Below are 24,095 nucleotides of genomic sequence, written 5' to 3'. Positions count from 1 at the left end.
GTCTAATAAATGGGAGAGATCAGTAGGAAAATCTAAAATAGTAAATAATCCATGATTATATTTAGCATGAACTTGAATGATGTAAATGAAAATTATTGACTCATCAGATCTTTTCTAAATCCTGAACAAAGGATGTCTCTCTTCCTTAGGTGTGGACTCAAGCAATTTCCCCCAAATGTTATGTATTCTTTAATTACTTCTACATATCAGCAATTTGTACATAAAAATGGGATGCTAAAGGCACATTTGGACATCAACTGTTCAACCTGCTATTTAAATCCTACTTGTGCAAAGGCTAGGAAAAGAAATTACAGGTGTCCTAGTTGATTCTGTGTGGACTGATTAAAGCCAAACATCTGTATCATTGAACAATCCCATTAATTAAGCTATATTATAAAGGTGACAAACACATTAACACCACTTTGAGAGTGCAGTAGGTATCTCCTACAAAATGACTGTTATGATAAACAAGGGATGGCTAATATATCAAATGGAAGATCATGTGGTTAAAGTTCTCTTGAAAAAAACTGAATCTGATCAGATGGCATTATCTGGGTGTAGACCATAGCACATCCACAGCAATGAGTTGGTCATCACTGTTAAGCTTCAAATGTCAGCAAAGGTTCCTCGCTATGAATTTACAGCCTAGAGAGGGGAAAGACTACCTACTATGTCCTCATGGTCCATTCCATCCATGAACACATCACCCAAACAGATGTGACTCTTAGATCACCCAACTAAAAATAAAAAGCCATCTTACACAAAGCACCAACCAAGTTCTGTCCTCATCAACCCAACACTACAGATACAAAGATGAGGTTTTATTAGAATGTCTTTTGTTAAGTACATCATCTGCGTCTTATCCTTTTGAGATGGAAATGCAATGGAAAACCAAAAATGTAAAGAAAAGCTGCCAATGCCATGTCTAAGGGAACCAGAGTGCAACTTGTATCATATTTCCAATAACCTCATAGTTTATGATAAGTGATGGATGAAGACAGCATAGATGGTTGCCGGCAGAACCAATGCCTCTGTTTCCAGATGGCCACTAAAACCAGCCACTTGTATTGCTTTATCAGGTAAAAATAAAAAATAAATTGAAATAATTTTTCAGCACTTTCAAATATAATCACCCAATATTAGGAGTACACTCTAGAAAGTGTACTAGATAGGATAAGTTTTAGATAAGAACTTGATCCCTCAGTTTGGGAGAAACACATTAAGTCTGACACAACCACATACACGAATCACAAGTTCTTTAGGTGAAGTAAAAGTTATTTATTAAGGGAAGGGTCAAGTCTTTATGTAGGATACAGAAACAAATGATACATTGGTATATTTGGGAGGCATTAAGAAGACATTGCTTGATCTTTCTCAATTGAGTTTCTTACTTAATGCTTGCAAGTGTATTCAAAGACTTCCAGAATTTCCCAGTATTGTTTCTGAACAGGGTAAATTTTGCATGTTAAAAATTTAAAAAATGGCATTTTTTTAAAGACAAAACGTGGGTTCCCTAAATTTCAAAAGGAGACATGGATACCATACCAAACCCAATCAGAATAGAGCTAGAATAGAGCCTTAGAGGTCTTGTAATCCAACCCCCTGCTTAAGAGGAGACCCCATATAATTTGAGACAAGTGGCTATCCAGTCTCTTAAAAACCTCCAGTGATGGAGCACCAACAATTTCTGAAGGCAAGTTATTCTACTGGCTAATTGTCCTCATTGTTAGGAAGTTTCTCCTTAATTCCAAGTTGCTTCTCTCCTTGAGTAGTTTCCATCCATTGTTTCTTGTCTTGCCTTCTGATGCTTTGGAAAATAGGTTGATCCCCTCTTCTTTGTTGAAGCCCCTCAAATACTGGAATACTGTTATCAGGCTATCAGATCACCTTTTCTCTACACTGGCCATACCTAATTCCTTCATTCTTCATGTTTTTGTTCTGAGGCCCTTAATCATTGAAGTGCTCTTCTTTGCACTTTTTCCAAAATCTCAACATCTTTTTTTTTAATGTGGTGACCAAATCTGGATGCAGTATTCCAGGAATGGTCTTACTAAGGATTCATAAAGTGATACTAATATGTCACAATTTGAATTTATGCCTCTGTTTATGCAACCCAGGATTGAATTGGCTTTTTTGGTGGTGGCAGCACACTGCTGGCTCATGTTTAAGTGATTGTCCACTAGGACTCCAAGGTTCCTCTCACAGTTACTATTTTTGAGCCAGATTCCACCTAATCTGTATTTGTACCTTTGGTTTTTCCTGTCTAGGTGTAAAACCTTCCTTTTCTCCATATTAAATTGCATGTTTTGGATAGGGTCCATTCTTCAAGTCTGTCAATATCTTTTTAGATCCTGAATTTGTCTTCTGGGGTATTGGCTATTCCTGATAGCTTAATGTCATCTGCAAATTTGATGAGTTCCCCTTTTATTCCCTCATCCAAGTCATTTAGGAAGATATTGAAGGACTATCCACCACTTACTTCCCTCCATGTAGATGTAGTATCATTAAGGACTATTCATTGAATATGGTTTCTCAACCAGTTACAAATCCATCCATCAGAAGTTTGTTGATTGGGGAAAAATTGGAGAATGAAGTGCTAAATATACAACCTTGAATTTCTGGAGAAATGTAGGATATAAATTCTAAGATCTGGTGGTGATGCTTTCTATCCCACATTTTTTAATTTACCAAGAAGTAGGTCGTGGTCTACTTTGTCGAATGCCTTACTGAAGTCTAAGTATACCATGTTCACAGCATTTCGCTGATCTACTAATTTAGTCACCATTTCAAAGAATGAAATAAGATTGGTTTGGCATGATTTATTTTTAACAAACCCATGCTGGCTACTAATTATAACTTTGTTTCTAGATGTTCACATACCTGTTTTTTTATTATTTTTTTCAGCATCTTCCCAGGTATTGATGTTAGGCTGATTGGTCCTTAGTTTTCTGGGTGTTTCCCCCCACCCATCCCCCTTTTTGAAGATGGGAACCACACCAGCTCTTTTCCAATCATCTAGCAGTTCTCCGGTGCTCCAGGATTTTTTAAAGATACAATACAATGGTTCTGAAATAACATCTACCAGCACTTCAGAATTCTGGGATGTAATCCATTGGGTCCCAATTATTTATATTTGTCAAGATCAGACAGGTATTCTTTTATCATTTTCTTGCTTATTTCAATTTTTATTTCTAGTCTGTCTTTTACAGTTATGTTTTGGTAGGTTTGATTACAGTTTCTTTTTGTGTGAAGACTGATGCAAACTAAGAGTTAAACAGTTCTATTTTCTCTGTGTTACTTCCTTGCCATCTTTACTCTTTAGTGGACTGTTTCCTTGACTTTTTTCTTGTTATTTATATGTTGAAACATTCTTTTAAAAAAATATTTTGACTTTTATTGCAAGTCTGAGCTTTTGTTGCATTCTGAGCCTTGCTTTCCTGACTTCATCTTTGCAAATTCAGCTATCTGCTGATATTCTGCCTTAGGTATGTGTCCCCCTTTCCAGTTTTTGTACTTATCCTTTTTGTCTTTCAGTTTATCAGAGATGCATGCTGGTTTCTTCTTGGATTTTTTTTTCTTTTTCAGATGTATTGTGTTGGATTGGGTTTTTATGATCATATTTTTCAGAGTTTGTCATGTTTCTTGATTTGTTTTCTGCTTTAGAACTTTTATCCATGGAATTTTTCTAAGGGTCTCTCTGAGTTAATATCTCCGAGTTTGTTAAAAAAATAAAAACAAATGCCATATTTATTAAAGAGCTAATAATGAAGCCTAAAATTCCAGGTATAATGCCACTAGGGGGCCAGAAGCAGTAGATCTATCTCGATCCTAAAACCCTCAGTCAGGCCTAGATAGGCATTTTTGCTCAGGTAGGTTAACCTCTTGAGATCATTACAGACTTGCCATACATTTCATGTCTGCGCTAATAGAAATCCTTTGGGCTGCACATTATGTAGAACATCTCATTTCTGTACCTTATCATCATCAGTCAAATGGAGGCAGTAATTAAGATGATGGACAATGACTGGGGAGATCTAGGTACAGTCTACCTGTCAACTGCCCACTTGATGAATCCAGAAAAAGAAACTAGTGGGACATTATTTTAACAAGAATATAAACTTTAATGAATAAATCCACATTGGCAGAGAAGTGAAACCAGTTCTGGCTTCCCGCACAAAATATGCATAATTCATTCCCAGTAATGGGGCACCCACAATCCATTATGTCCACCAATCACTTCTATTCCTTTTGTTATAAGAACCACCAGCCACACTGTGGCATCTCTCTGGGCGCCCTTGGGGGGGGAGAGCAATGTCTCATGGGAACAGAGGATGCTTGGATGCCATTCCCCCAACCCTTGCATTCTAGTTTACCACCATCCTATTCTTTGACAAGCTGCGAGCAAAGTGGAAAATACGTGAAATTTTGAGTCAGTCTTGCCACCACCCTGAGTTGTGTTAATCTCTCTCAGTTCAATCTAACTCAGAAGTTTGTTGATTGGGGAAAAATTGGAGAATGAAGTGCTAAATATACAACCTTGAATTTCTGGAGAAATGTAGGATATAAATTCTAAAAGTAGCGATGATTCTTTGCCACTTTTGATCTGTATTACCCAGGAATTCTAGACAAATAACATTTGAAATTCATAATACTATCATTCTTGGAAATGTTTAAATTGTCTTTTATTACAGTACATGCTGTATATCTACAAGCCTTAGATTTTGGTAATGTGAAGAATAACACGGGCATCGTCCCAATAGTTTATCTGCCAAAGGCGTTCTAGAATAAGGGTTGCATTTTATTTACAATGTCCCTTTTATCCATTTTTTTTATATAACAAACCAAATGTATACAATTTGTAGTGTTGTTCATTCAAAGTGCTCTCTTCAGTTGTTTGCTGGTGAAAAACCTGTAATCACTGTTTTAAAAAATCCATATACAGGTAGTTCTTGACTTACAACAGTTCATTTAATGACTGCTCAAAGTTACGATGGCACTGTCAGATCTGCTATCTTCAGTTTAGCGCTTTGCTGACAACCTGTCATAAATTGTCAGGGCGGTGGGAGGGGAGTGGGAGGAGAAAGAAGTAGGCAATTGGCATGTAGAGGGTAGAGATGAGCAAAGGGGAAGGAGTGATAGGCTTGATGGAAAATAGAGGTGTGAGAATTGGTCTATTACAATTGGAGTGGAGCCTGAGAAAAGAATGTGAACTGCATCACGTGGCACCATTTGATAAAGACAGGTCAAGGGGGGAGGGATGGTAAGAAGGGGAAATACTGTAATGCTTTGCATGAGAATTTCATTTCTAGCCTTGCTTTTGCTGAAACTACTAACTCTTAATCACTTCAACCAAAAGGAGTTGAGGATCTTTCTTTCCTAGGGACCTAGTTGAGACATATCTTACAGGCACTGAAAAAAGTGACATGACCATTCTTCATAGTTACAACTCTTGTAGTATCCCCTTGATCATGTGATCATTCAGATGTTTGGCAACTGGTTCAGACTTATGACTGTTGCAGCGTCTCAAGGCAATATGATTCACTTAACAACTGAGTTACTAACTTATCATTTGCAGTGGCAAAGGTCATAAAATGGGGCAAAAGTCAACAAATGTGTCACTTAAAAACATAATTTTTGGGTTCAATTGTGGTCGTAAGTTGAGGACTACCTGTATAGTTGTTGCATTTGTCTACATTAAAAAAAATTAAGGTGAACAATTTTTCTCCCAAGAAATAATTGACTATCTACCAAATACTTGATGCATAATGTTTCTCAAGGGGAAGATTTGTATCCTGAAACAGAATGTTTAACAAACTTTTTATCTTTCTTGTGTGAAAAACAAATGATGCTTTCCTTTCAAGCCTGTGATCTTGAGCTGAAACAAGAATCTTAAATAGAATAAGATTCTGAACACCAAGTCATTCTGGGCTTTAAATTATATATACTATCCTAGATACATTAGAATGCATCCATCAGTCAATGCAAAAATTCTGTCTTAGACTTCAACATCTTCGTAAAATATTTAGATAAAGGGATAGAAGATAATTCATCAAATTTGCAGACTATATCAAGCAGGGAGGGAATAGCCAATGCTTTGGAAGGCAGACCCCAGGGACAGAAGGATCTTGACAGACATGAATGCTGGGTCTTATCTAACAAAATGCAATTCAAGATTGCATCAACAGAGGGATTGTCTCAAGATCACGTGAAATGATATAACACATACTTGAAATACAGCTTCCAGTTCTGATCACCATGGTATAAAGATATTGAGACTCTAGAGACAGTGCAGACAACAACAGACATGATAAAGGGTCTACAGGATAAATTGTACAATGAACAGTTGTGGGAACTAGGTGTGTCTAGCCTAACAAAAAGAAGGACTAGGGATAACATGACATCAGACTTATAATATTTGAGGAGCTGTCACAGAAAAGAGGGAATTGACATAATCTCCAAAGCATCTGAGGATAGGACAAGAAATGTCAGATGGAAGATTATTAAAGAAAGATCTAATCTAGAATTAAGGAGAAATTTTCTGACAATGAGAACAATTAATGGAATACCTCGCCTCCAGAAGTTGTTGGTGTTCCATCCCTGGAGGTCTTCAAACATAGACTCAAACAGGGGCTTTCACCAGAAAACTCTGAATTCCCTTTCCAACCCTATTCTATGTTCTATATTTCATTTGTGCATGTAAAAGTCTCACAGTTGTTGAAATATATAGAAAAAAATACTTTGGCCTTGGTAGAGTTAGGATACATGGAACTGAAAACTTGCAATTCAGATAAGTAAGCTTTAAAAATTTCATTTAGCAGTATTATTGCTAAGCATATGGATAGGTCTACATGATGAGAAAGTATAATTGCTTGCATAAACAAGATCTAATAGATGTATTGCTTCAGTTTTCCTTTTTCAGCCACAAATTAGATTTCTGCTCTTAAATGTCCTTAAGTTTGCAGGTTTAAGCTATTTCCATACTCAAAGAGAAAATAAAATAGAATTCTATTTGGAAGGAAAGAATGCCACTTAAATAAGTGATTCAAAGAGAAAAAGTTGGGAACAGAATTGAATTCCTAATTAACAAGTGCAATGCAGAAACAAGAGATGGTTTAGGAATTGACACTGTTAGTACTGACTGAAATTTCTTAATGTAAGATGATAAATACTATTCTCAATGTATTTTATTGCATTAAGATTAATGATGGGTTTTTCCCCCTAGAAATTAATATTCAGTCATTATTGGATCCACCCAAATTCTGAGTAAAATCAATTAAGACACAATGGAAGGAGATTGGCAGACTACTTTTTTCTGTATAGGTGGTCTTCATTTAACAATCACTCATTTGGCAACCATTCAAATTTAAAACAGCGCTAAACAAGTGGTAATTACATTGATCCTATTTATACCCATGACAGTATCTCTACAATCATATGATTGTGATTTGTGACCTTTCCTGTCAGGTTCCACCAAGCAATGTCAGTGGGGAACTGGCATCAAATGCAATCACAAGGCCTTCACTTTATGACCCATGTAGTCACTATCATTAGTTGGTGTAGTCAAATGGTTTTTCGATCAAGCTGATTAACTACAGAGTTTCCAGTCCCAATTATCATTCTTAAAAACAAAGACTAGTTTGTTCAGCATTTGAAACAATTTAAAGTAATTTAAAGTAATATATTACAATACTTAGGATTTCTGAAATTTACCATTAACATGATAATTGGGAAGTGGGAGGAGATGCATTTATATATATCAATATATCCTAAATAAATCAGTTCTACTATTTAGAGTTTTAATTAAATCAAGACTAATACTCTTCTGTGAAATTTCGAAGAATAAAATTTGTTTCAATAAGTTTTCTGTTTTGTGGTCTAACACAGAGGAAGTAAATAGTTGTTTGCCATACAAAAGATATGCAGAAACTCCATGCAGTTAGTAAATTAGACTTGGTTGAAATGCAGCCCTTATGTGGCCATGTACCATTCCAGAGTAGAGTAGATCTTAGTGCACATAGAATGGTAATATTTAGGCTAGTAGTATATCCTAAGCACAGTAACTACTGAAGGTAAAACTCCACTCAAAATTGCAACATGCTTAGTTATAAAACATTTCATACACAGAATGACTGCAGGCAAGTATTCATATCCAGCTATCTCCAAGCCAGGGAACAAAGGCAGAAAATCTTTTTATTACACCAAAATATAAGGAAAAGGAAGACATATTTAGCTTTAGTAATAAATCTCTTTGCTTACCCAGAATTAAAAAATCCCAGGAAGAAGAGTAACACTAATTTCTTTTTTTTAAATGATAAACGATACAAGCAGATGAAACCTAATCTAAAGGGGAGAAAAATACAAATTAGTTATCTTGACATCTGGCATGTTTAAGGTCATTATTTCTGTGAAGATACAGGATATATGCTTCATTTGTTTTTTGTTTTACATGTTAAAAAGAGACATGCAGTAGTGTGCAAATCTGAATAAGAATTCTACTGTTTGGCATTTAAAAATAACTTCCAGCAATAAAATATACATGATACAATGCAGAATCTAGTAGCTATAGCACCTTTTGCAATGAGTAACAGAATATTTAAGCAATGTATTTTTAAACTTATTGTGTTGTATGGAGGAAAGTAATCTATTTTTCTTGTACAGGTGGTCCTTGACCTACAACCATTTGTTTAGTGACTGGGCAGCATCTCCATGAGACAAACTTTGGGCACTTGGCAATTGGCATGTATTTAAGACAGCTGCATTTTCTTGGGGTCATGTGATGACCATTTGTAACTTTCCAAAATGGCTTCCAACAATAAAAGTCAATGAGGAGGCACATTCATTTAATGACTACAAGATTCACTTAACAACCGCAGTGATTGTAAAAAAAGTAAAAAATGGGGAACAATTAATTTTATAACTGCCTTGCCTACCTACAGAAATTTTGGCTCAATTATAGTTGTAAGTAAATACTACCTGTATGCAAGTTCTATTCCTCAATCACACACAATATTTACTGTCATACAACAGTGAAAACCATAGAAAGGTATTGTTCATAAGACACTTGTATCCAGCCATCCTGATCAGTATCATAGCGTCTGAAGACATCTGTCCATTTCTGGAAGAAAAAGGTTAATGTCAAATTGTCTGCAGATAAAATACCTGTGTTCCAATATATAGGATGCATACAACAACCATGAGACAGATATGATACACAAACTGAAATCTAAATTGGGGAGGGAAATATTTTTTCTACAGTTTTTGACAATGAAAGTACCAATCAGGATCCAGATAAAGGGCTGGCTGGACAAACTACAAAGTCAGTGGTCCACAACATAAAGCTGTGTTCAAATTTAAACTTATAATCTTGTTTTCATGTTGCATACTTGAAACAATTTGATCATCTGTCTTTATCTGGCCTCTCTATATCCCCAAGTCTATGATTACCTGCAGTACAACACAGCACTGAATGAAGTCATCAAAAGCCACTTGCCCTCTTCTTTGCCTATCAAATTTTTGAATCAAGAGATCGTAGAACTGGTCAGTCAGTCGGTATCCTTAATAGAATTGGAAATATTAATGAGCAAAGTTTAAATATATTCTATAATTGCAGCCACCTACATAAATGATATTCATCTAAGCAAATACCACCCTCCAAGAAGTTTCACGTATGAGAGAAGAATGGAACCAAAATGGTTTAATCAGATAATTTAGAACTGACACCTTTTTATGAAAAATCAGTCTATCCCATAAAGCATACTGTGATATGTCACAGATAAGACCCATGATGACCCAGTGGTTAGAATGCAGTACTGCAGACTAAGTCACTGCTTACTCCAGGAGTTCGATTCTGAGTGGTTCAAGGTTGACTCAGCTTTCCATCCTTCCGAGATCAGTAAAATGAGGACCCAAATTGTTGGGAGAAATATGCTGACTCTGTAAACTGCTTAAAGAGAGCTTTAAAGCACTGTGAAGCAGTATATAAGTGCTATTGCTATTGTAACAAAAGTTATGGCTGAAAATATAAACAAGATTGTTTAATGGATTGGTAAAATTAAATAAAATTTAAATCTTGGTATACTATATGTTTTTAAATAGTGCTGTGCTGTTCGAGTATCCAATCAGTTTTTTTAACAATTACTCATAAGAATGTGCAAGAATGAAAATAATACTTTATTTAAATAGAAAGAAATAACTTTGAGCATCAAATAGTATGTATTCAGGAAACCATTCTATTGTATCATGAAATACATTTTACAGAATCTGTATTATTAAGTTAGAAAGCTAAACGGAGTAAGATTTGCACCTAAGGGGAAATGCATTGAACAATGTCATCACACATGTTGTGGGGAGTTTACAGATTTCTGTAAGCTTATGTAATATATTGCTAAACATCTATGGAGATTCTCAGTCATCCAAGTCATGGTTGTCCCAAAGGTGCTTTTTCAAGAGGCAACTGGACTTTCTGGTTTTCTTCTAGGCCAGGCTGAAGAAACTTCTTGGATGAGAAGCAAAACATCTTCAAAGAAAAACAAGAAAGTCCAATTGCCTCTTGAAAAAGCACCTTTGGGACCCTTACTTTACTGAAAATTATACTCAAATTTATTCCTTTTATCCCTCAGAGGAATGTAAGCTCTTCACAGTGAGTGACTGGAAAATGTTTACAGTCAAGACAATTTCATTCATATGAGAAGCAAACTCAAGCCGAGACACCTTACCCAAAAAAAGTGGCTGTGAAGCGCGAGAGGCTATACTTCAGAAAAGATTCCATATACCCAGTCATACTATTCCACTGGATTAAAAGCAATGGTCTTTTAAATCTAGATATTCGGGCCTAAAATGTACTTTTAAAAATGGATATGCTTTTTCCTCTTCCTTACTTTCTATTACACAGTATGTCATGTTTTTGAAATTATAAAGACACCTTTACAAGTTGTTTCAGATATCTTCCTCCCCCCCCCCCCGCACCTCTCTGTATCTGTGTATCTCTGTGTGCATATGTAAAATCTTCAAATATTTTGTAAAATTAGTGGACAAGCATTCATATCCTTAACATTTTCTACCAAGTATCATTCACATTTGTAGTAATACTTAAAATGGATTTTGGATCCAATTCTAAATCCAAAATGAATGATACAGCAGGTTTCAACTAACAATGTTCAAAACATAGTTCATTTTAAAACATTCCCCCTCAAACTGACTTATCATTAATTTAATATGTTATATCTTATAAATTACACCATAGAGAAAACTTTTCCCCATAACTCTCTCTTAACTACAATACTGACTGTACTGAACCGTACTGAATCAGCAAAAGTTAAGGGCTACCAGAAATAACTGCCTAACTATTTTAACCTTGATTGAATAAACTATATCACTTCCCCATACATTTAATAATCTTACATTTTAATCCCTTCAAATAATATTTTTCAGCTTGGTGTGTAATTAGGGACAGATGATCCTCCCAAAAACTCAGACCCATGTCACAGAGGGCTATAATACACAAAATTGGTGTCTTAATTTGCACTAGGACACAGACAGTGACAAATGCAACTGGCAGAGCAAAAGTATAACATGAATTCTACTAGAAACACTTAAAATTGCCCATGCTGCTGCATTTTTCCCCAACTGCAATTTTTGGATACTCTTCAAGGACCCCATATTGCAACTATGACCCCACAATCACAAGTTTTTGTGAAATAAGTTCTAAATAACTTGTGACTGATGTACTATTAAATATATTGATTAAAAGCATTAATTGATTTAAAGGCCTAATGATAACCTATTCCAAGCTGGGTATCTTCCAGGTGTGTGGCATTCAACTCCTAGAATTCTTGTGTCAATTACTGAAAATTCTGAAAGTCGAAGTCTATACACCCGGGAAAAGCTACATAAATCTATTTGCCAAATTACATGCTTGTAATAATTACAATGAATTACCAAAACCTGTTAGGGCTTGCTTTAATTCATGTTTGTCAATCATTCCAGAGTTGTCTCTATCATATCTGCGAAAAACATTCTGCCAGTCAGAGATGTATTTCCACACTCCTGTGAATTCATTGAAGTTTACACCACCTTTGTTTTCTCTGTCAAACATAGCTGAAAAAATAATCAATCTTAATTAATCTAAATATTAATCTAAATGTTAATGTATTTGTAATTCACCATTACTTAACTTATTAAGTTTGAATTAAATTTAAATTAGGAGAAAGCAGAAGTAAATATTTCAAAGAAAAAGTTAATTGTGCTGAAATTATTTCCCATTTTTATGTCAAAATAAAACTCCAAAAGCAGCTTCTATGCAGAGCAAAATATAGATTCCCTAGAACTCAAGAAAAAAAAAAGTTTGGTTTTAACCATTTTAAAGAGCAATTCAATTAGTTCTTTCGTTGTAAGGACCTCCATTAGCTACCATAGTTTTAAGAACAGATGAATGTAGGAGAAATACACAGTAAACTATGAAACATTTTATATGCTACATCTTTTTCCTGAAATTGTAAGCATTGCTTATATCTTTTATGAAATACTGTAATGTAGCAGAATCTGCAGAGTATGTGTGTCAAAATTTGCAAGGATACATCCTGCCCCATTTTATGTGTCACACTGGCAACACAGGTTGAAAACAAGTGACACTTGCACTGTCATCCTCCACATACAGTACTATCATGTTGATTTTGACAGATACATACCCTACAGATGCCATTGGCAATACTACTAATTGGATAGTGATACAAGCGGCAATATTTTACTTCAGCCAATCTATAGTCCAGCCTATCTGATAATTATGCAGAACCTTATTATGGAAGGGTGGGAAAATTTTACTAATTTTAATGGAGGGGGAAATCAAAGTTTCCATATATGCTCCCTTTAAAAGATATTCAAGGGGATGAATGCATCAGTATGTGAAACAAGCTCCGTTCACCTTTTTTGTTTTTATTTAATAAAGCAGAACAAAGAAAAATATATATGAAACAATAACAAAAGAAAAGAGAAAAGCAGTTGTTGTACACACACGTAAAAAGGGCAGAGATTCTATTGTGGCCGTATAATGCTGCTTTCGTTTTGATGAAAGGATTGGATCCTGCAGAGGCTCCTTTGTATCAATTAATACTCAATATTTCAAATATTCAGAATCATGAATTGGAAAAAGATGAATAAACCAGTTTCAAAAATGACTTTCTGACAAGGAGAAAAACATGTGATTGCACAAGTGACTATCTGAAGGATCCCAATTCCAATTAATAAAGTTGCTATGATCTGTGGTTACAACAATAAACTTACAAATAGTCCTCAATTTACAGCCACAATGGAACCTGAAATTTTGATTGCAAGCCATTGCAATTTTAAGTTGAGTCACCACATGACCAAACTCAATGTTACACATTTTTATGATGATTGTAAAAACAAATCACTGTGGTCATGTTAATCACATGATCATTAAGTGAACCATATTGTCATTAAGCAAATCCATTCTCCTGAATGGGGGTGACATACAAGTTGGTTGTCCAGGCATGATATTCCCCTCTGAAAAAAAAATCGGGGCCGGCCAAAAGAGACCCCGCGCCGCGAGCCAAGAAATCGCACACACAACACCAACGCTACACACCCTTCCTTTCCAGCCGGTCACGTGTGGATCAGCTCCAGAGCTGGGCAGCCGCTTCCCTGGGGGCGGGGCCGAGGCCGCCGCCCAGGGAGCGCCCGCTGCTTTCCCACGCCAGGGCCGGGCGGTGGCGTGTTGCACGGAGAGACGGATGGTCCGTGGCTGCCCAGCTCCCTTTTCCTGCCGCTCAGCGGCCTCCGCTCGCACCACCCAGGCTCCGCTCAGGTGTCCGGCTGGGGCTGTCAGGAGTTGCTACCGCCGGCGCGGCTCTGCGCGACTCCAGTCCTGCGTTGCCTTGGGAAGGGAAAGGCAAACCGGGAGCTGCTGCGCCTGAGCCCGGTGCCGCTGCTGCTGTTGCAAAGCGCCGCGCGGCTCTTCCTTTTTGCCTTCCCTTCCCGAGGCAACGCGGGACTGGAGCCGCGCCGGCGGTAGCAACTCCTGACTCAGGGGGCCTCCGAGGGGAGGGGAAGGAGGAGAAGAAGGGGGTGGGCGATTTCCAAAAAAATCGGAATTCCGATTTTAATTGGAAGAATATCATGTCTGTTGTCAAGGGCGAAAAATGCCAATTATAACTTTGAGGTAAGTAGTTTTTTTCAAGTCTATCATAACTTTAATCAACCATTAAACATCCAGTTGTAAGTATAAGACTATCTGTATTTATTTAAATTAATAAAGCTGAAAAGACTAGTATTCAGACAAGTGCAACCTAAGTATAAAACAAATGAAGTTCAAATATTACTTACATAAAATAGATCTTACAGTTGCTGGATTAAATGGAGTCCATGTTCCTAAAAGAAAAAGAAAACATTACATGATACACATAGAAACAAGAACATTTCAAAGTGATAAATGAGTAGCAATTGAACAATTAAAGCTTATTAAAATAGTACTAATAAATCTTAACTGTAATTATGTTCACAAGTTATTTATTTACTTTTGCATAAATTATTTATTTTTGCATAAATTATTTACTTTTTCATAAATTATCTTCACCCTTTTCACAGAAAGTATAATATTTTTTTTGAAGCTACCCTTCTTTCTGGTAGACTTTATTGAGTTTGAGATTAAAATTGTCAACATAATTCAGTTAAAGATCTCATAGCATCCAATGATTGATTTACTATTCATGTTACTTACCATTGTGAGCAACTAAGTGAGCTGCAAAGAATTGACAATGTAGGGCATGCTTGGGCGAGTTTAAATTGCCATTAAACTATGAAGTTTAAGTGCTATGGATTATTTAAATTGACCAACAAGAGAATTATGGCATCTAGAATTATTTGATGAAAAGAAATGCCATGAACAAAATAAAATACTATTAGCTTGTAATTGTACTCAGTGGAAAAAAATCTATATATGTGGTCACTAAGGATTGGCAACAACTATATTGTACATAATTACTTGTACAGAGATGAATAAAATTGAACAATTAATCATATTTGATAAAGCACATCTAAAGAAATCAGATTATCAGCACAGTTGCCCAAAATATTTTTTTTTAAAAAGGAAAGGTTAATTATTGTCACTTAATATGATTTCAAGATACATTTATTTATTTAACAAGAATATATGGCTGCCTATCTCACACATCAGTGACCCCAAGTAGTTCACTTTAAAAATCTTCAACAAAATACAACACATACACATCCCACGGCAGCACAACACAATCTGATCAATTATAGTTGAGGCTCACCAATACCCAAAACTTTTTTATTTTTGTTCATTGTTGCATAAAGCAAAAACGTTAAATAAAATTAAAGAGGAATTAACATTTCCTAGATTCCATTTATTTAAAGCCGATTCTAACACAATGGTCTGAGTTACAAGAAAGCATTTAGAGGAGGGTTGTTTGCAGCTGAAGGCAATAGAGTTAAAAGAAGACATATCCCCACAAAGATCACAAGTTTTGAAAGAAATTTTTAATATAGATTAAATTCTAAGTTATTAGTTTATGAACTAATAAACAAATTAGATAGTACAAACAACTAGGGAAGAAAGTTAAAGAATTAGGGGCACAAGTGCTGTTTTCATTTATACTTCCCATAAAAAGCCAACATCCAATGAGAGAGCAAAGGGTTTTAGAAACAAACCACTGGCTTAAAAATTTGTGAGAGAGAGAGAGAGAGAGAGAGAGAGAGAGAGAGAGAGAGAGAGAGAGAGAGAGAGAGAGAGAGAGAGACTTTTGTTCCAAGCTACTGTCTTTTGCTATTGTTTTCAGGTTCATTGTTGTATCATTTGTCCCCACATGAATGAGAAGAAAGGGATAGTTCACCTTTTTTTTTGCCCAGGGAGAAAAAATGCCTTCCTAGATTGATTGTCTGGTCTACAGGCTGCTGATTTTTTTCCGAGAAGTGGGTCTCCTATCAGCAACATTCACTTTTTTTTCCTTGGGAAGGTCTGGGCTACCTTCCTTCCTGTCACAGGAACACTTGAACATGTTCCTTCTCCAGTATCTGTATGCTTTCTTTAAGGGGAAGGATATGAAACTGATTGTTCAGCTCCAATGGGCTGGGCTGGATTGGCAACACTAGTCATCAGGCCAATGCTCTTGGCTGTTGCTTTCTTCTATGAGTGACATTTTTTGTCATCAGTCTGTCTTTACTTACTCAGCTTTTTTTTTCATGAGCCTGGTGGCAGGTAAAGTTCCCACATAAGTTGAATAATGTGAGAACCACTACACAGCCTTGGGGGAGGTCGTTATTTAATCTTCTTACCTTACTTATGTTATTCCTATTATTATCTGAAAAGATATATCGCTCAGCATGTTATTAATTAGTTGAAAAAGGTTTTACAGGGGTCAATATGGCAGTTTATATATAGTCCATTCCATCCATCCATTCCAGACTGTGTTGTATGCTCCATTTAGGTCTATGAACATAGCAATGATTTTCAGGAATTGTTTAAATCTAGCATCAATATGGCCTGTTAAATGCAACATCTGATCTACATAGTTTCAGTAACACTGGAAGTAGTTTGCTCCATGGACAGATGTTCAACTATTATGGTACCTATTCTGTTTATGATTAATCTCTCCAAGAGTTTGTAGGAGGAACTCAAAAGGGTGATTGGGGGCAATATATTTGTATTGTCTTTTGGTTTTCCAGGTTTTAGAAGTGATATTACTTTAGGGTTTGTTTGTTTTTAAATTCTGGTAGGAGGCACCCATTGGAAACTACATCTGAAACGAATTTGCCAAACCAATTCTATGTGTACCTCTAGGAATTTTTTCAGGAACTCTGGACAAATGCCATTGAAACCCAGTGTTTTACCACATTTCTGACTACTGATAGCAGTGTTAATTTCTTCTATGGATAATGTACAAGAATACAGATAGTCCTCAACCAACAAGAACAATTGAACCCAAAATTCCTGTTGCTAAGCAAGACAGTTTTAAGTAAACTTTGCCCCATTTTACAACCTTTCTTCACTTAACAGTTGTTAAATGAATCCCTGCAATTAAGTTAGTAACATATTTTGAAAGAAGTCAGATATCTGCCAGGTGCTACTGACAGCAGACACAGGTGTATTTTTAAGATGGTCAAGAATGCCTGTAAGAACTATGATGTTGATGCTCTTGTACACAAATCATTTGTCCCAAAAAGATGTACTCTCTGTGCAGACTGATTTCTAGAGCTTGGGGCAGGAACTTAGTAGAATAGGCTGTAGACTTACCTTTTCAGAGGTTTTACCTGTATATAAAGAACAAAAAGAAAAGACCAGTGGGGCTTCCTGTTTTGAACTTCCCCAAAGACGGACCGCTGACCGTGATCGTGCGCAGCTTTGGTTCGTGCTTCGGCATCGGAGAGCCCCAATCCTTTGGATTCGGGGCAGAAGCTACCTCGTAGGGGTGGCAGAGGAAAGGGAGACCTTCAGCTGGGTAGAGGGGAGTTGCAAATCCCCTCCTCAGCTTGGCAATTGCTCCCTCCCGAAGACGTCTGAAGCGGTGGTCTAAAATGGCCACCATGAAGGGGAAGATTAGACTGGAATAAGATTGTACAGGAGAGAGAGAAAGAAGTGAACAACAGGAGGAACGGGACGATATAATCAAATGGAAGATACCCCCAGGATTAACATTTCAAAGAATCTTTAAGAAAGGATCTAAGCGGCGAAGAGCATGAGAAAAAAAATGGTGTGAATTGCTTTTGATAGCGTCGGGGTTTCGAAACCGTAAAAGGTAGAAGCTGGAGAAGGAACTATATAATCAACTTGGATAAGTATACTTTAATTTTATATTGGCACTAATAAAGCTGAACTATTTATAGACTGTTAAAGAGGAAATTTAATCACAACTGGATTTGATCTTTTTCTTGTTGGAAAATTGTGGTTTAAAAAGCTCTGAATAATAGAGAAGAAAAAAGAAAAGAGGGGGTGAAGACTTAGCATAATAAAGAGGGCCATCTCAGTTAAACTCAGCTTGTTTTTCTTTTAAAAAACTCTTGTTTCTTGAAATTGCATGGAAATTGATACAATAAAGCAAGAACTTTGAAAAATTGAAACATTGTAACAAAGAAAGAATTAGGAATATTCTGACTTTGGATTAGTTGCTGATTCTGACATGAATTTGGCACTGGATTAGCGGAGACTTAAAAACTTGAGAGGAAGAAAAGTTGACTGTTGGAAATAAACTTTAAAGATATTTTTGGATTAAATTGTGAATCAGAAAGTTGTAAAATGGCGATTTCTCTTCTGGCATTAAAAATGGAACTCAGAAAAATGAAAGAAATACTACAAGAACGGGGTGAATCGTTGGGTTTTGCTTTAAAATTTGTTGAAAATGCGACAGCAGAATATGAACTACAAAGACAAAAGGCAGAAGAGGAGGTGGAGCAAATCATAGAAGAGACCATCTTTAGTGATCATCGAGAACCAAGAACTCTTGAAAGAAAGAAAGTTGGAAATAAATACAGGAGATTTAAGAAATTAAATAAAAAGGGGAATATCTGAAAAATTAAAAAAGGGAAAAAGAGTCAGCAGAAATTCAAAGGGCTTAAAGGAAGCTATAAATAGAGGGATAAAAACTGGAGTGAAAGAACAAAGGAGAAAAGACAGGGGGAAAGAAGGGACAAGAAACAGGATTTGGAAAAAAAGAAATATGGGAATTGTAAAAAAAATGGGGAAATCCTTAATTGGACACAGAGATAATGGGTGATTATTATACAGAAAGGGGATTCTGCAAGGTATTGAGGGGTAATATAAATAAATTTATAGTTACAAAATAGGGACATATAGACTGACTAGATGGAAAAACAGAATTGTTATTTTTTGGATAAGGGAATCTAATGCTCTTCCTCTTTATGTAGAGAGATAATTGTGACAAATAATGGAATAAGTATATTAGATATATTGAAATATTTTTAAGATTGGAATGTTGGCTTTTTTTGGTTTAAATATGAATGGAATAATTAATGGAATATGTGTATTAAATATATGGAAATAAATAAAATGATATAGGAGGAGAGCTGAAATGGAATTAACTTTAGGGCTTTAGGGTTGTTTTACTATTTGAATGAGTAGATTAATATGTCCTTTTGGGGGGGGGAATTTAATCATGCAGAATCTGATTTATATATGCTATGTAGTTTTAAAGGGATTATTAAGTTTAATGTTTTAGGTAATAATGTTAAATGTTTTAACGAGATTTAAAAGGGGTGAAAATAGATGAATTTATAACTTAGAGGTGGCACACTTATATTGAGATTTCAGGGGGGAAACCAATTTATAGAAGTGTCTTGTTTTAAATTAGAATTTAAGATGAAATATACAAATGTGACAATTAAAAGTACTAAAGTATAATGATTTTGAAGTTATCATAAATGAATTAAATAATGAGATAAATATTTGGAATAATACAATAAAATAGAAAATGTATAAAAGCACTGTTAAGATAAGGAATTGGGTATAAAAACTGAATATATAACTATGGTCATATTTGTATGTATATGTGAAACCTGTAATCATGCTGTTCACTAAAAAGAGACATTAAAATATGGAAAACCTAATAAAACTTGTTTAAAAAAAAGAAAGAAAAGACCAGTGAATAGCAGAGTTCAATGTGTGGCTAAAGAAGGGAAGAGTTTTGGTTATATTAGTCATGATGTTTGCAGCTAGTCCAATGAAAAATTGTACAAAAGAGATGGTTTGCATCCATCAAGAAAGGGACTGAGTTACTTGGCATTAAATTCAAAAATTTTCTGGAGAAACATTTAAACTAAACAACAGGGACAGATTTAATTGATACAGAGCATTTCTGTCCCCAGCAATCTAAAACTAATAGGGTTAACAGTGCATGTAAATAAATGTTTGTGCGGGTAAGAATATCAACCTTGCTGTCAAGCAAAATCAAACTTTTAATAGTGAGTGCCATACTATGTGCACTAATCAAACAGGTGATAAGGAAATAAGGGGACTCAGGTATTAGATTATGTAGAAAGTAAACAGAGGGTCAGTCAAAAAGAACTTAAATGTATCTACACTAGTGCACAGTATATGAGGAATAAATTAACGATTTAGAAATTTAAGTAAATAAGGGCAGATATGATATTGTTGCCATGAAAACTTGGTGAGATTAAATCCACAAATGGAATATACAGCTAGAGGGATTTAAATTATTTAAAAGAAACATACCAAATGAAAGAGGTGGATTTGCACTATACATTTAAAAAACTATGTTTCTACAAAAATAGAGCACAACAATGACAAAAACTGTCTTGAATGCATTTGGGTCAATATAAAAGGAAAAAAGAGTAACATTATCATAAGTGGCCACCCAACCAAACAGAAGAAATAGATGAACTCTTAAGGAAACAGCCATATTGGACTTAATTCTTACTAACCGAGATGAAATGATAGAAGATGTTGAAACTACAGGAACCTTGAAGTGTGGGGGTGGGTTTGATCATGCAATGTTGGATTTCAACATTATGCAAGCAGAAGCAATAGAATAAATCAAACTAGAGTTTTGGACTTTAAGAGAGCTAATTTCAATAAACTTAGAGAGAGCTTGGGAAATTTTGAAAAGTGAGAAGTCCAGTCTAGCATAATACCAATGAAGAAGAAAAATAACAGTTCTAAAAATAAACCAGTATGGCTGCATAAAGAATTCTCTGATAAACTGAAAAACAAAAACGACAAGCATAAAAAAATGGAAAGAGGGCACATAACTAGGGTAGAATATCAGCAAATCACCAGAGCGCTGCAAAGATGAAGTAATGAAAGCTAAGGCTCAAAATGAACTAAGGTATGTGGCAAAAGTCAAAAATAACTCCAAAAAAGTTTCTTTCATCATGTAGAAAAAAGAAAAAAGTCAAGGAAACGATTGCTCCATTAGTGGGAGAAAGTGGCAAGAAGGTGACAAGCAACAGGCAGAAAGCAGAACTATTTAACTTCTTTTTTTACAAAATGGAAAAAACAAAATGGACTTGTCTGGCAGATTTGAGAACCACTGAACTATATCTTTCAAAGATCCTGGAGCACCGGGAACTATCAGAGGACTCAAAAAGAGCTGATGTAATTCCCATCTTCAAAAAAGGGAGAAAAAATAGATCCAGCAACTACAGACCTATCAGCCTGTTCTCAATACCTGGGAAGATTCTGGAAAAGATAATCAATGAACATTTAGAGGCAAACAAAGTCATAACTAAAAGTCAACATGGGTTGTCAAAACCAGAGCATGCCAGACAAATGCATTATTTGACAAAGTGACAAAATTAGTGGACCGAGGAATACTGCGTATATAATTTACTTGGATTTTAGTAATTTGATAAAGTAGACCATAACCTACTTGATAAGACAGAAAAATGTGGGTTACACAGTATCACCACCAGATCGATTCGTAATTGACTGACCAACCACACTCAATATGTAGTCCTCAATGGAACTGCATGTACATGGAGGGGAATATGCAGTGGTATACCCCAAAGGCTGTTTTAGGTCCAGTATTCTTCAATGTCTTCATCAATAACATGGATGAGGGGATAGCTGGAAATGGAGCAAATTTGCAAGCCAGCGGGAATAGCCAACACTCCAGAACAGTGGTCGCCAACTTGTGGGCCGTGGCCCACTAGTGGGCTGTGAGAAAACTTTGGTGAGCCACAGAGAAATCTCACCCATAGAGCACCCTCCCAAAGCAATTAATCCAGGCTGCGCAGAAACACAAGACTGCGCCGCCCACATGGCCCGCAGGAACCCTCCCCGCTCACTCACTCCTTACCCGGCAAACTTGGCTGCTAAATTGCTATTTTTCCTTTTTCTGGACATCATCTGTTCTGCTATGCCGGGAGATTTAGATTAGATAGGAAGCAAGAATTAGTTGGATTTCTTGCTTTCTAGCGAGTCTTTAGATCTTTGGCTTTGCTTTTAACCACAGCTGAACCTCCCTTAGGACTGAAGGTTCTATTATTCAGTTCAGAAGGCAAGCAAATTTGAGAGACTGAGCTAGCCGGTGGCAGATAGATAGATCACTGAATGATTCTGTGAGCAACTCAATCTGCCTGCCTGCTTTGCCTGATTTTGGGTAAAAGTTGCTCTTTTTTATAAAAAAAATCAATGTTTACATACATGGTGTGTTGTGAGTTAATTTTGTGAGTTTGCTTGCAAGCAAATTTTATGTGGCAGACTGAGCTAGCTAAAGGCAGATAGATAGATCTCTGAATGAATCTATGATTCTGTGAGCAATTCAATCTGCCTGCCTGCTTTGCCTGATTTTGGGTAAAAGTTGCTCTTTTTTATAAAAAAATTCAATATTTATATAAATATTTATAATATTTACATACAAGCCATGTCCAGCCAGTCACATGACCACTAAGCCACACCTACAAATTAGGCTACGCCCACAGAACCGTTTAGTGGTCCCCGGGATCTAAAATTATGAATTTGGTGGTCCCTGAGGTCCAAAAGGTTGGCGACCCCTGGTTTAGATTACAAGAAAGTATGTTTCCTGTAAACATTTCAGAAATATTTCCTAACAATAAGAGGAATTAAACAACAAAACTGCCTCAGCATATGATGGATAATCCACTAAAAATGTTTGAACAGGTCATACAGCCATCTGTCAAGAAAAATGTTGTACTGAGTTTTTACACTGTGCAAGTAGTTGAGCTAAATGAGTTCCAAATTTCTTTCCAACCGTTAGTGGTCCCTGGGATTTAAAATTATGAGTTCGGTGGTCCCTGAGTCCAAAAGGTTGGCGACCCTTGCTCCAGAAGATAGGCTTAAGATACAGAAGGACCTTGACAGACTTGAACATTGGGTGCTATCTAACAAAATGAAATTCAATAGTGAAAAAAACAAGGTTCTAATTTAGGCAAGAAAAAACAAATGCACAGGTACATTAAAGGTGGTACCTTGTTCAATAGTAATAACTGTGAGATTTTGGAGTCCTAGTGAAGAATCGTTTAAATATGATCCAGCAGTATGCTGCAGCTGCCAAAAAAGCCAACACAGTTCTGGGCTGCATTAACAGAGGGATAGAATCAAGATTACATAAAGTTCTGATTCCACTTTACAATGCCTTGGTAAGGCCACACTTGGAATACTTCATCCAGGTTTGTTCGCCACAATGTAAATAAGATGTTGAGACTCTAGAAATAGTGCAGAAAAGAGCAACGAAAATGATTAGGGGACTGAAGGCTAAAACATATAAAGAATGATATCCGGAATTGAGTATATCTAATTTAATAAAAAGGACTAGTGGTGGTTGGACTAGAAGACATCCAAGATCCCTTCCAACTCTGTTGTTCTATTCTATTCTACAGTTGTTAAGTGAATCTGACTTCCCCACAGAATTTGCTTATACAAGTTTGCAAAAGGTTATCTCATGATCCCAGAGCACTGCAACTGTCATAAATATGAGTCAGCTACCCAGTGTCTGAATTTTGATCATGTGACCAATGGGAATGCTGCAATGATTGTGTAAGTGTGAAAAATGGTCTTAGGTATTTTTTTCCAGTGCTGAACTGTTCTAAATCAAGGACTATCTGCATTTGGAATGTATTTGGCCCAACTGCTGAAAAGCTGAGAGTACTTTCTTGATAGCAGAGTACTCTTTCTCCTTTGTGCTTTGGAGAGAGATACAACTTGAGAGTCTATTTGGTCAGGGGTTACCTTGGATTGAATTTCTTTGTGGGAAGCTGGCACAAAGCTTCAAAAACTATCCTATCCCTCTTTCCCTTTCTCAAATTTCTGCTGGCTTCTGCATTTATTTTGCTTGTGGAAAGCTTGCAGGGAGAAAGGCAATAGAAGTTGCTGGGAAAAGAACTAGGGGGTGCAGGTCAGAAATGGTATGTGGAGGGAGGCCCAGCAGTAGCTTGTACACAGAAGCAAACACAACTTTTCCAAATTTCATTTCCTCAAGACTCACAGATCTTGAATGTTAGATACATTCTGCAAGTTAGCCATTTGAGATACCTTGGTTAAAAAGTAATTGCCCTATGACGAACTGTTTTCCCCATTTAAAGGTCATGAAAATAAGAGTTTTAGTAGTAATTAATAGTTGGAATAA

The 24,095-nt window shown here is 36.1% G+C and overlaps 1 protein-coding gene across 10 annotated transcripts in view; it reads right to left on the bottom strand.

The window, feature by feature from the left end:
• The window catches only part of PDCD6 (programmed cell death 6), a 59,750-nt gene that overhangs the window by 29,112 nt on the left and 6,543 nt on the right, over positions 1 to 24,095 (bottom strand). For 3 of the 10 annotated variants that reach the window (XR_015745815.1, XR_015745814.1, XR_015745816.1), the window contains exons 3-6: positions 14,341 to 14,385; positions 11,938 to 12,096; positions 9,445 to 9,554; positions 8,257 to 9,115 (exon numbers count right to left, since the gene is read on the bottom strand). Coding sequence is in view for 5 of the 10 variants with exons in the window: in XM_026678341.2 (XP_026534126.1) it covers positions 9,017 to 9,115; positions 9,445 to 9,554; positions 11,938 to 12,096; positions 14,341 to 14,385 (413 nt within the window). In the remaining 5 variants the exon portion in view is untranslated. Of the gene's footprint in view, positions 1 to 4,665; positions 9,116 to 9,444; positions 9,555 to 11,937; positions 12,097 to 14,340; positions 14,386 to 24,095 lie in introns of those variants that run through there. The other 7 variants (XR_015745818.1, XM_087946472.1, XR_015745817.1 and 4 more) reach the window with 6 other exon arrangements.

Source organism: Notechis scutatus, chromosome Z (assembly GCF_049901735.1).
Source record: "Notechis scutatus isolate UNSWTSFEM ecotype Mainland chromosome Z, rNotScu1.2, whole genome shotgun sequence".
In the NCBI taxonomy this organism is placed as follows: Eukaryota; Metazoa; Chordata; class Lepidosauria; order Squamata; family Elapidae; genus Notechis; species Notechis scutatus.
Note: the sequence above shows the minus strand (reverse complement) of the source record. Positions and strands in the feature narration are given on the sequence as shown.